Source organism: Necator americanus, chromosome II (genome assembly GCF_031761385.1).
Source record: "Necator americanus strain Aroian chromosome II, whole genome shotgun sequence".
Lineage (NCBI taxonomy): Eukaryota > Metazoa > Nematoda > Chromadorea > Rhabditida > Ancylostomatidae > Necator > Necator americanus.
This window is the reverse complement of record NC_087372.1, coordinates 32,235,454-32,252,358: the sequence shown is the minus strand read 5'-3', so window position 1 is coordinate 32,252,358 and position 16,905 is coordinate 32,235,454. Positions and strand designations below refer to the sequence as shown.

Below are 16,905 nucleotides of genomic sequence, written 5' to 3'. Positions count from 1 at the left end.
TACACAGCGTGGATGGTGACTATGAATGTGGCTCCGCTCAGTTCCTTTTAATCGTCCTGAAAAAGTGGCGTAGGAGCCGCTTTAGTTGCTACGAACAACGTTAGACCGTGTCACCCCTGTACACGCAAAAGTCCACTCAGCAGCCTATTCACTGGTTTTAATTGAATAGGCTAGTGAGGAGTACTAATTGATTTTCGACCGCCCGCTCGTGGATGCGGCGCGTGCATAAGGATGCTGTGTTCTTAGCGCTGGAACAAACGCCGTTTCTCATGCCGTTTTTCACGATGAATAGTGAGAATTGAGTAGGCCACCCTTAACCTTCTATATTTGCCCACAGAGACCCCACCGTCGTCAATTTCGTGATGCTCTGCCTTTATTGGTCATAATGATAGGTGATTCATCTGGCAGTAACGAATCCACTGTATGAGCCCACAGTGTGCAAAGTTCACCATATAGTGGGTTGTTGATAATAAGTAATGTTCAACTTCTTGCAAGCCGACTGTAAACACATGCACTCATGGTAACATTCATTTCTACTCGACCATGGCCCTCATAGGCTGCCTACTCATTCTGTTCTCAATAACTCTACTAGTAAGAACATCAAATTTTCTCCATTGTGATAACAATTTCTTTTGCAGCAGAACTCCAAGGTAAGTTTAAGAAAAATCCACACCCTATTCTAGCACTAGTAAGAGTCTTGTTCAGCCGATTTTGGCTCGCTAAACGTCAAATCGCTCAGCGACTGGCAGAATTCCATGATCAGTCAAAAAGAAGGGTTCTTATTGCGATGTATGTTCAGCAAAAACCATAGCAAAACACCGGAGAAGCACACTAAATTGCAGGAACTCATCCTTCTTTTCTATATACGAACAGAAAGAATTTTTATGTAGTGACGAGTTATACACAGGATTTCTTCTTCATGAAGATGCAACGGAATGGAATGTCAGTTGCTTATGGACAGGTGAAGATTAGCATTGTCGTTGAAGTAAACAAAAGAATAAGAATAAAAATCCACACTTAAGATTTACGAGCGGCAATAAAAAAGACATTCGCGCTGGAAGCGATGCGGTGGAGCGTAGCAATTAGGGCCAAAGTAGGACTCTTGGTAGCACTATTCATTGCTGCGGTTCGCGATGGTCCCGCCTCGATCCTAACCACTAAGTCCCCTAATACTAAGAGGATGTGAGTAGTCACTGGACATGTTACAATCGGCACCGAATGATCTCAACCATAATGTGTTTTCGGACAGGGTGGAGGAAAGACGGAGTGCTAAGCATAGAAAGAGTACGCGTTGCGGTGATAGACGCGTCGCGTTCATTCGTCTGAGCATATTCGAAGCTGACAGTACAATCACGGGTGCGATAGGGAGGAGCCGGACTTCCCCAGGTGAAGGGGGTCTAGCTCTAGGGATGCAGCTAAAGTGAAGGGGATCCCACCGGGTCCGGCTGTCACATCTTTGAGGACGATGAGCAGTGTTATGACATTCAAGCATCTCCACGGAAAGAATAAGTATCAAAGAGTCTATAATCTGATGCATCTAGGCAATGCAATGGAAACGGGTTGCGCACCGGTGCCTACCAATTATAGTGTTGTCCCATTCACATATATTCCACCTTCCCAATGGCGAAAACTAATCAGAGTGAGAACACATTGCTTAATATTATGATTGAAAGAGAAAAAAAAATGAAAAGAAACGGATGAAAAGAAGTTTTGCAGAAATTTCGGGAAGATATTGGATGTTCAGAGGCGAAGATCAATCAGAGTCGAGAGGTTCGAAACATCTAATGAACAAAGAATCTCTGAGTGGAAAAAAATTCTCTTTTAGATAGCTGAACTGTTCATCTGCAACGAACGATGCATTCAAGCAGGAATCGGTTACATTCCAAGTCTCATCATGCTTTTATCGTTCTCAATAGGATTCATCAAAAATTGCTTACTGTAACTAAAGGAAACATGATAAGAAATGCCAAATGTTTCTCTTAAAGAAGGCCTTAAGAAACTAACTTTTGAAATGATGCTAATAAGCACAATTACTAGATGTAAGAAGTGTTTTCTCAGTCTATTTATGAAAATTGACGTGGGAGGTTCATTTACTTTTATTTCCTTTGCATAATCTCAGTGAAGTTGATCAAATATGTGGGCGATTTTTAAGATGTTTGATGTTGATAATGTAATTTCTATCCAAATAATCCTACAAACTCGAAGTTCTACAGATTTCCCAATAGTATCGTTGTTCGTCATCCCATAAACTTATAATGTAGCATCTCTTGAATCATAATCATGCTATTAACAGACAAAGCCAAGCGTTACTTACAGTTACTTTTTTTTACTCGACTAGCCGACTTATTGGATAATGACGTCTGCCTGCAATCCATCGAGAATTGACTCCAAACACATTTCATTTCCATTTGACTTTAGTGATAGGGTCTTGTTTAGTTTCGAAATAAAGTTTCAATACGATTGAGCAAACATTTTCAGAGAATGAAGAATGTTAAAGGTGTCTGGAAAAGAAAAGATTACTAATTGTGTCAATCTACCTTAAGAACAAACCATTTTGACCACTTACTGTGCACCATGATGAACTTGCAAGACTAACAACCACTAACCAAAATACTAATATAATACTATACTAACCAAAATGGAGAAAATGGGAAAATTCTTCCTTCGATAATTTTTTATTAAATAGATTTCCTGAAAAAAAAAACCATTCGAAATAACAGTTAACTAAAGGATTTCCACTTAGTTGACATTTCCGATGTCTTTGTTCTGATTAATCCTGACATTTCCTCCACGATTTTAATCGTGTTGAATCGTACTGTTTTGTTTCTCTATCTGTAAATGTGCACAAAGTTCAGGTTCTCCTCCTCCATTTACAAATTACTAATCTCAAAGTAACGGTTAAATATGTTGAGCATCAAAGAGCAAAAGGAGATCGGTCCCGAAATTAATGGAAAAACTCTATGAAACCTCTTGTAAAGGTACGACCAGATTTGTTTTGTACCTGGCAACTCGGACAGTTCATATGATAGGGGAAAATTTAGCTTGACATTTCTTACAGTTTAGCAACATAGTAAAAAAAAGCAAGAGGTCGAGACTCGCTAACCCTGCCACGTCGTGACATGGAATAACCTTCCCACATCACGAGATTGAGCAAATTTTGTTCTATTCAGCTCTATCATATTGCTTCTGAGCACAAATAAGAAATTATCTCACGCAGTCAGAATCCTCGCAGCTCCTACAAGAATACTTTTTCCTATAAACGCAAAATAGACTACTAAGAAAGAGGACATACTTTCCAAACGAAGTTTGCTGCTCAACACAATAAGACACGTGGGCCTTCCCAGAGTAGAAAATTCAAATGAGAATCCATAGAAAACCATGCTGCCCGGAACTTGTGGATTTAAAATCAACAAACGACATACCAAACGCCGACGCGCAAGCCCGCAGTATAAACGATGGCGAGATGCCACCACGAGGGCCGCGAGTTTGTTATAGGACGCGGAAGATCGAACATTGGTTTCGTAGTGAGAGCGGAGAGAAAGAGCGCGAAGGTTCTAGACTGCCGCTGGAGCGCACACGAAAACATCCACTCCACGTGTTGGCTCTCATGTTGTTCGCCGTAGTTTCGAGTATTCGCTGCTGTTTTATGTTTCGCTCTTTGTAAGGATTATATATGAACTTCTACACCCAATGGGAATGGGGGTTCCTGCTACACATCAGGAAAACAGCCTGTAAATACTGATTTCTGCTCACGTCTGGTGAAGAAGTCTGACAAATTGTCCACTGGGTTCATGATTTTTTCCGTGTACTCCTGCATTGCTCGATTATTTCGGAGCTGTCCAACATTGAATACTTTACTATTACTCCCTATTCCAGATTCTTTACTTGTAAATATGGCTAAAGATTACTACAAAATCCTCGGTGTGGCGAAGGGTGCAAGTGACGACGAAATCAAGAAGGCCTATCGAAAAATGGCTTTGAAGTACCACCCAGATAAAAATAAGGAAGCTGGAGCTGAGAATAAATTTAAGGTGAGATTGATTCATTTGTAGTGATCATATCTTGCTTCAGTGCATTGTTATTCGCTTGGAAATGTTGGACTAAATTTAAGGTACAGTATTGTAGTGTAGGTAAATGTTCTAAATCTATTATAGTTTCATTTCCATATTTTAAAATAGGATGAAGTGAAAAGATTTCAAAAGGCAGGATGAGTTCAGCAATTTCTCGCATAATGTAGGACTTTCTAAAGACTGGCAGAAATTGTTGCGTTCTGTTTAGTCCATTCAATTTGATCCAACTTTTACATAGATGTGGAGATAACTATTATTCCACATTCTACTTAGAACCTAGATTTGAAGAACTCATCCTGCCTTTTGAAATCTTTTTCACTTCATCCTAGTTCCACCAACATTTGTTAATTTGAGTCCTCCCGAAGTAGATGGGAAACTCGGTCGCGGGAATGCTGCTCACCCGGTTGTCTCTTGCTGTCCGGGGGACGTGCGTCAACCTATATCAAAGAATAAGGATGAACAGCAATGAATAAATACATATGTAGGACTGAAATGTTGTTATACACTATCTTATTTCCAACATTTACTAATTAGTAGAGAAGTTTGAATATTTTCTGAATATAGAGTATTCAAACTCTCAATGCAAAGTGACTATAAGAAAATGAAGGCGAAATTTTTCTTCTATGTGTATGTTTATTCAAAAAAAAGGAAAATAACCTTTTGTTTTTGAAAAAGACAAATTTAAACGCATAGCAGAAGTTTACAGAAAATGAATGCTTTAAATTTGTATTGATAACTGAAGGCAAGCGAAGGGACTTGCACGATATTTGTAGATGTAGTGCCTGGAAATTTCGGAGCTACACAGCAGTATAAATTTCCTTAAACTTTGTGTACTTTTAAGTGGTATATTGGCCAATGTTATGAAGTGTTGTGTTTACACATGTTCCGGGAACGTGAGTGCGAGATACGCACGTGGGGGGACATCTAGTAGAGTTATAGGTCAAGCGCACTGTGGTTGTGCCTCCTCTGAATCTCATGAACGGTTTCCTATTGATTTGCTACTCAACAAATCTTAGGATCTGATACGCTAATCAAGAGCTGACTGAGAGAGACAAACACTATAAAGAAGGGGATTGTCGGAGATCCCCACTTGGAGACACTGGATATTCCATCTGCAGTTATACTTCTCATAGTATTCCATTTTAATGTCATTATTTTGCTATATTATTTTGCTATTATTCAAGACTATGTTTTTTTTTTAATGAAGAGCCACGAAAAGTATTTGGCGTAACGATTTGATTTGTCTTGCTCACATATGAGAGGAACCTTTTGTTTAGCGAAGTATGAAGCGAAGTATAGTACCAAAGTATTTTTTTTTTGTTTTGGAGGAGAGGGAGGTTGCAAAGTATTTAACGTTAACGACCGGTGCCACAATAGCGTTGAATAAGCAATTGGCAACAGTGTATCGAATTCACTGCACTTGCATTTTTCTCTGGACGCGATTGTTGTAAGCTTCTAGTTTGTGAACGTTTGTCATGATATTCGTGAACTAGTCTGTTTCCGTCTGGTGGTGGAGGTATACAAAGGTTGAAGATCTCCCGAACGTTGCTTTTAACAGATTATAGTCAGTTATCTAGTCTGCAGTGGTATTCTAGCAGTCAGGTCTAATTTATCCGTAGTTTTATGATTTTTGATGTTGAGATCATTTTTGGGTAAAGAAAAGTACGGTACTGATCTTCCGACGTCCATCTAGGTTCGCTTCTTTTAGCGACTGACCTTGTTTAGTTACTCGGACTTGGCCTTGAATTGATAGCGATGTTTTCTGCGGGTGTTTACTACGTATAACCATCATGACCTAATTGCGCATATTCAATTTGGCAAGCATGACATAATTTTTCATACTCGCTTTCAAGTAAGCATATGCTTTTTGTTTTTGCATCACGTACATGAAACAGTATTTGTCAAGTCTGGGTTCTCTCTTTTTCTAATATTCTTGTTTTATTGTTTGAAAGCACCTTTTGCAAGTAGCACATAGCTTGAGTGGAGAGTTTTGTTGTTTAGAAATCAATACTCAGCGAAAGTAATTGAGGAGTCAGTAGTCGAGGTCAATTGCTTTTATTTCAAATGTATGACACATATTTTTTTTCAGTCTATCTGACTAGTTACATTGATACTGAAGGGTCGTTCCTCTTGTTTGCGACGTGTACTGAGCATACGAGAATTACATTTACTGGTACTACTGTAGTAGCGAAACTGTTCCCTGTTTCGTATTTTAATTTTGAGTCATCAATTATCTCTTAATCCAGTTCGTCCTTTTTAAAGGTTGTTTTCAGGAGATTGCTGAGGCATATGATGTGCTATCAGATCCGAAAAAGAAGGAGATATATGACAAATACGGAGAGGATGGTCTTAAGAATGGTGGACCCGATGTGGGAGGAGGACCAGGCGGTTTTCACTATGAAGTTAGCATATCTTCTATTCTTTTTAATATGCTTTAAACTGTTTGGACAGCATTTTTATCGGATGCTTTCAGTTCCAAGGCGACCCAATGCGCATGTTCACACAATTCTTCGGATCAGACGATCCGTTCGGTGGAATTTTTGGAATGGGTGGTGGACATGGTCCAAATGTGTTCTTTAATATGGGTGGTGGTGGTATGGATGATGGAATGAATGGTTTCACATCTTTTGGCGGAATGCCTCACGGGCATAGAAGAGGTTAGTATTAGAGTAGTGTTTTCAGCATCACAGTGTTGCAAGGTTGTGTTTTGTTCTCATACTACATTTTTGTTGTAGCTGCGCCGAAACAGGACCCCACAGTGCAGCACGAGCTTCAAGTTAGTCTTGAGGACATTTATCACGGATGCACCAAGAAAATGAAAATTACCAGGTAATTGTATGGCCTTGGATGTAAGCGTGATGTTGTACCGTAGTTGAATCTCGTTTAGGAAGGTGTTGAATGCAGATGGTCACTCGACACGCGTAGAGGACAAGGTTTTGACAATTAACATCAAACCAGGATGGAAGAGTGGCACAAAAATTACTTTCCCTAAAGAAGGCGACCAACATCCTGGACGTGTACCAGCAGATATCGTGTTCGTGATAAAGGTGAGATTTTTATGCGGTGGAGTACTATGTGCTGAGAGAGTGCTTTAAGGCATCACCTCACGAATCTGGGGTGGTGCGGGTTTCAGGTGGGTTATGCTTATACGGGGTCGTAGATTATGGGAAAGAGGGTGATTCCTTCCATTTCTTCCTAATTGCCGTAAAAAAAAAACAGCCAGGAGGATGCGGCTTCGAGCGTTCCGGGGCGCTATTCTCCACAACGAGTTCGATTGGAGTGCGCCAGCCTTGTGCACGCGCCGCTTCTTCCGGGCCGTTTTTTACGGCGATTAGGAAGAAATGAACGGCATCACCTTCTTCTTAACAAACTACAACCCCGTATAGGAGCTCTCCACATGAAATCTGTACCACCTCAGATTCGTGGTATGCTGCCTTCAAGTAATTTCACGTGCTACGTTGTCTTTTTGATGCGAAATTATTCTACTTCTCTTCGAATTGCTGCAACTAAAACGTTTACACGTAACAACGTTTTCAACATCACGTATAATATTTCGTGCACTGAATCGTCCGTAAACAAATCTATGTCTAAAATGTTTGCTTGAAGTATTCTATATACTTACTGACTCATCAACATGTACACGCTCTGAGTGAATCATCAACGTTTGATCGTATTAGTTGGAGAGATTGTGTATCGCGCTCAACGTACTTCAGGAACCAGTTCTGATCTGTTCTTGGCTTCTGTGTAAAAAATTTCTCATATATTCGTAGAACTAGCGACGCTTTATTGTGTGGATTTAAATGACGGAAAAAGTCGGCAAGATTATGAATTCACTTGGAGAGTAGACTTCGAGGTCATTTGCACATTTTCCTAACACAACTGGATACAGTGCGTTCCAGGATAAGCCTCACAAAGTGTTCAAGCGTGAAGCTTGTGACATTCGATATATCCACCGCATTTCACTTCGCGATGCACTTTGTGGATGCACAGTGGAGGTACCAACACTCATTGGTCCTTCGACTACTTTGAGGCTCGACAGTGTCAAACCAAATACAGTCAGAAGGTCTGCTATCATTTTTTGTTACTGAGCTCATTATTATATGTTCTGTAGGTCTTTTTTTGGCGAACTCGTTGACTTTTTAGAATTACCGGGAAGGGACTGCCAAATCCAAAGGCCCCCGGCCACTACGGTGATCTAATCGTTCAATTCGAAGTGGAATTCCCTTCGAAGCCGATCACAGACCCTATTCAGCGCGACCAGCTGATGAGAATTCTTCCACCTTTGTCACATGCGTAATCTAGAGCAAGCCTAATTGTTAAGGTTCCAAATATCGCATATTATTATCGATGGCTCATCGAACTTCTGTAAGACTTTCTGTTCGAGATTAGCATTGGTTGCATTTCTTGGTTATCGCTGTTGTACTTAATTAGCACTTAACTGTATTCCCGCATATTTTATTCCTTTTCTTTGAGTTCACCGAATATTTGTTTTGTCTGCCTAAGCGACATATAAGTGATTTACGCGCTTTTTCTGCGGGTATACCATTTCTGTGTAGGTTCTTGTGATGTGGTCGTATATGTATGGTTTTTTCTCCCTGTATTATTTTGGCTTAATTGCGTTTCCGTTTAGAGCTTCTTCTGTTTGGTATTTTCGATTTAATGTTAATTATTGTAGTTGATTGCGAAGTTTGTTTTCTCGAAAATGCACATTTTTCCAGTTCTACTGGCTAGTCATTGTCGAGGACGGAAGTCAAGAAGTCATAAAGCATTCACAAATCTGTTCTATTCAAGGTTACGAAGGTTAAGATAATCATAGTATTTGAGATGCCGTGTAGGTGAGCGTCGAGAACCTTCTTTTGATTGTCGACGGAGATAAGGCATTTGCATTTTTGTTCGGGTTCCGTGAGCAACGGCCTTTGCTTTTGTGTTGTTTGTAAGGTTGTGTTTCTGTGATTTGATCAACTAGGGCTTCAAGAATACATTTGATACATGAACATTATAATTATGAACTTTTTACGCATTTTGCTCCTGGCGACGTCGCAGATTTCTTTTCTTCGTTGAATATATTCCTTTCAAAATAGTCATATAAATAGATCTTGCTAATATTTCAGTGCAGATTTCCCATATCTACTGTACGAACTTGGGTTCGTCGCAAAAACTGTAACTCAAAATGGGAACAATAGTGAGATTTGGCTAGTTCATGCTGGAAATAACATATAGGATTAGTGAAATGTGGCCGGGTCATGCAGTTGTGCGTTTGCAGTTTGACTGTATTTATATACGGTTACATTCGCCGCGGACGCTATCGCTTTGCCCCTTATATTATTTTTGTATTAGAAGAAATTGATTAGCCATTACGGCCACTCCTCCCACCATGAACAAACTGCCCTTGCTTATCTTTCCTATTCTTATCATTGCTATAGTTTTTATAGTTGGATGGACCGGGGTGAAAACAAACATATGGCCAATGGAACATTATAACATTGTTCACAAGTAACACAGAATATAAAACAATGGTAAATAACTTCGCCTTGACAAGCGCTGGTTTTCAAACATTGAGAATCGCGTGTATCCGAGAGCAGTGTACGTGTTGGCGCGCGCGCGGAAGCGCCCAACCAATGCAGCCCGCAGTCAGTTTCGGTTTTTTGTATGAAAAAAAAAGTTCTCTAGGCTTCCCACATTAACGTTATACTAGAAGATTGATATGCATTCTGCAAAGCTGCGTTTTTTTTAAAATGAACTTTTCTTTTTTTTTTGTTAAGTTGTATGCGTTGTAAAAATTGATTTCCTCATTATTTAATCTTTCCTGCTCTAATTTACCTTTTTTTTTTTTTTCGTTGCATTCACTTAAGAGGTAGAGTGACCGCAACACGGAAATTTCCCAAAAATAGGTTCTTTCAAAAACAATTTGAACGTGAGAGATGAAGACTACTCAAAAAAGGATATCCTATTTTATACACAAAAATATAATAATGATGCTTTTTCCTAAGGACCATTGTTTATAGATCTTCTTTTGTCACATCATGAACTTATTTTTATCCTGCTTTTTTTGAAAAAAAAAATGTTTTTTTTATTGCACTGTGCTAGATTGGTTTCTCAACTGTTTCATTTTTTAACACTCGACCATCAACCAGATGTTCTCAATTTTTTTTTCACTGATTATTGACGTTCTGTTCGGTTTCATATTCGTTCCGTTTAGCGATCCGTGCTGTTCGTTTCTAACTGGAAGGATGTTATCTGGGGTTACGCGTAGTTTGTTGAGAGCCTCGCCGTCTGTTGTCTCAAATGGTCGATGTGAGTTTGAAATGTTTATTTTTTGTAAGAAAAGAAAATACGCTGCAAACTAATTTTTCAAAGTTGTTGTGATTTCCACTTTAGGCTTACTCCTTTTCTTTCAAAACTGCAGCCATAAAATCTTTTTGCTATTTCAGGCGCTTCATTCAATTTCCGAGACGCTTTCGATATCTCTTCGCAGATTACGGATGTGAGTTTATGTCTTTAGTCAATGTTTTTACAGGCTCTGATGTGTCTATGACCTCGAGATAGTTTTTATGTCATGGAAATCACTTTTTCTCTTTTCTATAGGTTTCTTTTTTTTTCATAGTACGATGACATTATGCCTGGTGCCGGCTATAGTTACTTTTATTCTTCATGGAAATCTACAATGATTGACCATAGATAATGATTAGCTTTGATTTAGTTTATCATAGATTTTAACAAATTCTGCTTCAATTCAACAGCTCAGTGGCTCCCTTATTTCTCGAAATAAATAATTAAATTTATCGGGACCCTAAGGTCTAAGCATTACTCCTAGAGGACCTATGACATGAAAGCTAAAGTTACTAAGAGAAAAAGTAAGCTAGAGCGTCGAGAAATAAGGGCGCCACTGAGTGGGCTCTCAGCTACATTTTTTCCCTTGATCTTGCATTTCTACTTCTTTTAAATGTTATCCGTCTCACATCACTTATGATTTCCTCTGCAGCAAATTGATGGCTTAGCTTTTATTCAACCTTTTTTGTTCATATCTTGGCTTTTCTTCAGGATGAAAGAGCTCTCATGGAAACAGCGCATGAGTATTGCCAACAAAAGTTGCTCCCGCGAGTTACCGAGGCGTATCGACAGGAAAGTATGTAAAGGCCAATGAAGTAAACTATTTCTGTGATAGAATTTCTTTTCTTTAGAGTATGATCCAACGTTAATACCAGAAATGGGTAAAATGGGACTGCTTGGTGCACCGTACCAGGTGGAGTGAAGACGTTGTTAAATTACATTTCCCCTACTTCACTAGCATTCGTTTTGTTCTCTGAATTGTATAGGTATAATAGTTTAACTGTTCTTCAGGGCTACGGATGTGCAGGCGCAACAACTGTGGGTTACGGGCTTATTGCACGTGAGATAGAGCGAGTAGATTCTGGATATCGGTCGACAATGAGTGTTCAGACAAGTCTAGTCATAGGCCCAATCTATAATTACGGTGGGTTGCTAAACAGTGAAGGTAGCGGCACGATAAGGTCGAAAATACTACAAGTGTTTGAATGAGTAAGACTAAGATGTATAGTTCCTTACATTCGAATGTCATTTTAGTCCTATCCTATCTTTTCATTTTTTTTTTTCAAATTCGAACCTTCCGAAACCACTTTTGGGAGTTATTTCACACTCTGAAAACGATTACAGTATCCATTCATCATATAAATTATATCGACGTTTTCAAAAAAATCGAAATCGGCCAAAATTGCTTCTTATGACAAGCTCAAGCATTTGTTTTACGAAAAATGCGCTCAGATTTTTTTTACACTATGTGGTTGTTTTATTCGTTTCCTAAGTCTGAAATAATTCCGAAACAGGTCTCGCTGATATCAACTCTCATGAAACGTTCATGATTTTTTTTTGCTTCTTTCTATTCGATTGACCATATCCCTTCCACTTTCCATTTCATCTTCGTTACATACTGTCTCGACCATTATATTTGAAGAACATTAATACGGGGAACGGTAAAGAGGGTCCCGGCGGATTCTCCGCGAATGCCTGCGAGACATAACGTGCCCAGTGGATATGCCGGCGGATACGCGAGCATACCTTGAAGAGGTCACGCTCCAGTCGTTCATAAGACGCAGAAAACTGCGGAGTTACAAGGAAATATGCAAAGAAGAGTGGTATGTGCTGTCGAAATTACCGAATAAGTCAAAGAATAATAGTGTTAGATAGAAGTACATGGCATTTTGTATGGTGCTCTAATAAAGAAAGGGAGTGAGTTTGTCTTTATATCACCCTCAGATAGTCTAGAAATCTTACCAAATTTGAACTCTTTTCCTTCCTGTAAGTTTCAAGAAGTCAGAGATACAGAAACTTCCTCTGCCCTAAAAAAAGCTTGCGAGTTACAGGATAACGATAGTTCTCATTACCGTTACTTTCGAAAGCTGGAATTTTTCGTTTTAACGAAAATTTTTATGCACGTAATTTGAAGCTATTAGGTACATCCTTATCTCATTTTTTACGTGAGGATTTGTCTTGTTTCTGGTACGATTACTAAATTGAATGAATTATATCCTAGCCGGTTATGCAGCGTATGATTAGCGGTAGGTAAGCAGAATCAGCTATTTAGGTGCTAACGAAAGTGAATCTCTTTAGGACACGCACCATCGCTAATTGCTCCGACGAGGCATGACCGGGGCATGTTCGAAATTCCGCCGGGACCCTCTTTACACGCACCCCATTAATACTAGGTGGTAATGTTTATAATAACATTACAAATTTTGACTGGAGAGGACATGATCAGACTTCTTATCTTCTTATGTTGATATATACGAAGAAAAACGCTTTACTTGTTAGTCTTTCCAACTAAGAACATCTTTCCTTTTGGGAATGGATCTCAAATAGGACTTGAAAACAGAGCCAAAATTCTGGGAAGTTACGGTAGTTATCTGGATGCCGTAGAGTTATTCTGTTTCTAGGAAGTGAGGAGCAGAAAAAGAAGTACATACCCGGATTGGCGAGTGGTGATCTCGTGGGATGTTTCGGTCTTACGGAACCTAACTTTGGATCCAATATTTCTTCTATGGAAACTAAAGCCAGGTGAATAATGTTTGGGTTCTATTATCATCTAACGAAACAGAAATTATTTCCTATTTCCTAGTGTTTCTCGGATTGTACGTTCACGAATAATTACGGAAAAGTGATTTATTTGACATATTTGGAGGCAAACGAAATGGTTAATTTTGCCGGTAATGGGGTGAAGATAATTTAAGCAGCTTAGAATCCAGCAAGAAAGAGAAGCAAATTTATGCATTGTTTGCCATTAAACGGATTTGTAATGAATGTACCTTGATTGATACTATATTATGATTCATTGGAGATGGGACGAAAAAACAAAGACGTATCGTCTTACTGGAACAAAAACTTGGATCAGCAATAGTCCTGTGGCTGATGTATTGGTTGTTTGGGCACGAAGCGATAGACATAATAACGACGTCAAGGTCAGTAATAACGATGTTGTGAATTTTTCGCTTCCAATATTCAAATGTCTGGGGCTTCCGAACTTATTATCCAACATTCATTTGTGAACCGTTAGGCTGCCCACAGAGATCACAGCCGCGCAGGGGCGCGGTTTGGTGGCCCTGCGGTTGTGGTGGTTATTGAGCGCACTGTTGTGAATGGTTAGTAACCACCAAAACCGCAGAGCCGCCAAACCGTGCACCCACGCGGCTCTGAACTCTGCGGGCAGCCTTAATAGCCATAGTCTTTGGATCATATGTACAAGAACAAAAACGTTTAACCAGATCATTTTCAGGATAAATAATACGAGAATACATTTGTAATATTTCATTGAAGAAAGCGTTTGAGTATGATGTTTTTCACGCTTAAATTTGCGTTTTTATTTTGTTTGGAATCATTAATTAGGTGGAAAAAAGAAAGTGTTCGAATTATCTCAGGTTGCAGTTCATTAACATATCCACGAGCATAGAGTAATGCTGCTTTCTGCCCATGCTGTTAGTTTGTTAGTTTCTCATTCTCAAGATTTCTGGGGGTCGTTTTGTAACCGTCAGAATATTCCAATTCTCTTCACTACGGCCTTCTTTTATTTTAGGGTTTCATCCTTGAAAAAGGCATGGATGGTCTGACGTGTCCAAAGATTGAAGGCAAGCTGTCGTTGCGAACCTCAGTCACGGGCCAGATTGCTATGGATGAAGTACCAGTACCAGAGGCGAACCTACTTCCTAATGTGCGGAATTAGTTATTATCTTAATTCCAATTCTAATCATGACGAAAATAGAGGTAGAAGTTGGGCTACTTAGTAAGTCAATTAAGTGATAGGAGTAAAAACCATTGTCGGTTTCATTCATGTTACTAACAGGTAAAAATGAATCTATTCATTAGAAACTTGGTTGTTATGAACAGTTGTTGGGCACGTATTAACTATTACTTACTATAACTATTAACTTTTTAGGCGAGAGGCCTAAGTGGTCCATTTGGGTGTCTAAACAATGCACGAATGGGAATCGCTTTTGGTGCTTTGGGGGCAGCAGAAGACTGCTTCCATCGTTCAAGACAGTATGCAATGGACAGGTAACGCAAGAATGAGTTTTTTGTTTCTGATCTATCGGATGTAGTCGATGTTGAGTTCAGGATACAGTTCGGTAAACCTCTCGCTCAAACTCAACTGATCCAACTCAAATTTGCTGATATGTTGACAGAGATCACCCTAGGTCTCCAAGGTTGTATACGATTGGGTCAATTGAAGGTGCTTCCCTTTACATTGTACACTATTTTCCTCGAACGATTTAGCAAGATTTTTTCTTTTTTACCTGTTCTGTTTCAAGGATAAAGGGCAAGCAACACCTGAACAAATTTCGATGATGAAGAGAAATTCATGCGGTAAAGCGCTGGAAATCGCTAGAAAAGCTAGAGATATTCTTGGTGGAAACGGTATCGTTGACGAATATCATATTATAAGGCATATGATCAATCTGGAAACGGTTAACACATACGAAGGTGGGTTTGTAAATTTTCGAGTACATAATTCCAACAATATATATATATATATATATATATATATATATCTTCTGTCATTGGACAAGAGTATTTCCGTTTCTCTAGATCACATGTTATAGGCACTCACGATATTCACGCACTAGTTCTTGGTAGAGCCATAACAGGATTGCAAGCTTTCAAATGAATTTTCGACATGCCATGATGTACTAACGAGGATTCACGTTGTTCCGTTCTTGACCACCTCATCTATATGTTTTGTGAAGACATTTACTCAGTGACTACATCACTTGCTGGTTTTAAATCTGATTCCGGTGACAATGACTTCGGTGACAAAGTTTTATGCCTCATATACAAATAAATTCGTTCAGTGTCTTGCAAATTAATGCTGAAACAATATCCACGCGCCATGAAGGTGCCCTGAAAAAGTGTGAATATCTATACATATTTAGCTACTAAATGTTAAAAAAGTGGATGACAATACACATTTTCGCGGTTGAAATAGCGTGGGATCGCTGCGCTTCCAAGTAAAGGAGAAATAAATTTGAAAGCAATATTTGTATTTTCTTTTGTCCATCACAAAGGTCTATTTTTGAAGTATTAATGAGAAGAAAATATCACAATGTTGTGCATTCATGCAGAAAAAAGTCAAATTTTTAAAATGTTGGAGCTAGCGGTTACACGATCAAAAAAAAAAAAACTCTGACCTACTACAATGGGAGCAAGTTATCAATAACAGAAGGGATCCGCCGATATGCGACAAGACAGTTGAACAGGCAGACAAAAATCTAATCCTGTGGACAGCTCACCGAGAATTTGTTTCGTTCACGTTTCACATACGATGCTATGAGCAAGTGGGAGCAGAGCGACACCAAGTGTAGGCTCAGAGTGGAAATCCTTTCCTCAAATCGCAACTGATACGCAATAGAACGATCGATTATCGTCTGTGCGTGTCTTTTTGGTTGCGTGATCTACTTATGTATACATTGGGGTGGTTGTGGAGTTATCAGGGGTGATCTATCATATAGTCAGGTCAAAACGCTCTGAAACTTGGTGCGGTTGCGTGAACAGCTGCGCTCGAAGTGGTAAGGTGAAGCTAGCGGTTGGAATCGAGATGGGACCACGCTTACCAACGCAGAGATGACTGGTGCTAGCGAGGCCCCTGCCCTCTCGATCTCAACTGCTACGTTCAACCCCTTCAGATCGTTTTGACCCGACTACATCACGTCCTAGTCGCGATTACACATCACATAAAGAAAACAAGACCACACTTCCGTATTAAAGTAGGAAGACGTCAAGTTAGGACGGCCCATTGGACCGATATCTCCCCGCAGTACTGAAGCTGACCGGAAACTACCTGGAGTGATGATTTCGTCGAACGTATCCGAAGTTATAGCTCACAAAACACAGGCAGCCTTGGATGATGCTGAAGGGAATAAGGAAAAAGGATGAATTGGAAGGGAAAGCGTGAGTCCATTCCCATAGGGAGTGGTCAACGATCATGCTCTCTATCCATTGGAGTCAGCAATATTTTTACAATCTTCTGTCGTTGCCACGCAGCATAAGGAAGGATAAGCGCATTGTACTGCAAATGAACCAAACATGGAGCAAGATCTCGAGTTTTGATCTACAAAGTAGGTAGTAGCATGAGATTCTCCATAACATTAAATATCCTGGTTCGAGATAATCTGTTAAGTGACCAAATTGCTGCAACTAAGGGAAGCTCTATTCCATTTATTCTCTGAGTATGTGATCTGTTTTAGATTCTCATTTCAGAGCAGCAAACATTTCAGAAAATAAATAATCTCTATTTCTGATCATGCAAACGGAAGAACGAGTTGACGGAAGG

General features: G+C 39.5%; 2 protein-coding genes across 4 annotated transcripts; both read left to right on the top strand.

The window, feature by feature from the left end:
• Positions 1-543: 543 nt before the first annotated feature.
• RB195_020152 (uncharacterized protein) lies at positions 544-8,367 on the top strand (the record flags this gene model as incomplete). Of its 3 annotated transcripts, XM_064188326.1 has the most annotated exons (13): positions 544-650; positions 706-789; positions 843-961; positions 1,542-1,639; positions 1,717-1,770; positions 1,826-1,874; positions 3,877-4,031; positions 6,344-6,472; positions 6,544-6,727; positions 6,806-6,899; positions 6,958-7,117; positions 7,970-8,133; positions 8,214-8,367. In XM_064188326.1, the coding sequence occupies 13 exons, from the start codon at positions 544-546 to the stop codon at positions 8,365-8,367; spliced, it is 1,551 nt and encodes a 516-aa protein (XP_064044206.1). The 3 variants fall into 3 exon arrangements, with proteins under 3 accessions (XP_064044206.1, XP_064044207.1, XP_013304300.2); XM_013448846.2 differs by lacking the exons at positions 544-650; positions 706-789; positions 843-961; ... (1 more) ...; positions 1,717-1,770; positions 1,826-1,874 and having other exon boundaries at positions 3,894-4,031; XM_064188325.1 differs by lacking the exons at positions 3,877-4,031; positions 6,344-6,472; positions 6,544-6,727; ... (2 more) ...; positions 7,970-8,133; positions 8,214-8,367 and having other exon boundaries at positions 1,826-1,942.
• Positions 8,368-8,772: 405 nt separating this feature from the next.
• Positions 8,773-15,243, top strand: RB195_020151 (uncharacterized protein; the record flags this gene model as incomplete). The annotated part of the gene is made up of 13 exons (XM_064188324.1): positions 8,773-8,870; positions 10,270-10,364; positions 10,502-10,554; positions 11,112-11,196; positions 11,252-11,313; positions 11,412-11,544; positions 13,022-13,142; positions 13,423-13,543; positions 14,155-14,289; positions 14,515-14,633; positions 14,694-14,808; positions 14,888-15,059; positions 15,179-15,243. 13 exons carry the CDS (start codon positions 8,773-8,775, stop codon positions 15,241-15,243), a joined length of 1,374 nt encoding a protein of 457 aa, XP_064044205.1.
• Between the last annotated feature and the right edge of the window lie 1,662 nt (positions 15,244-16,905).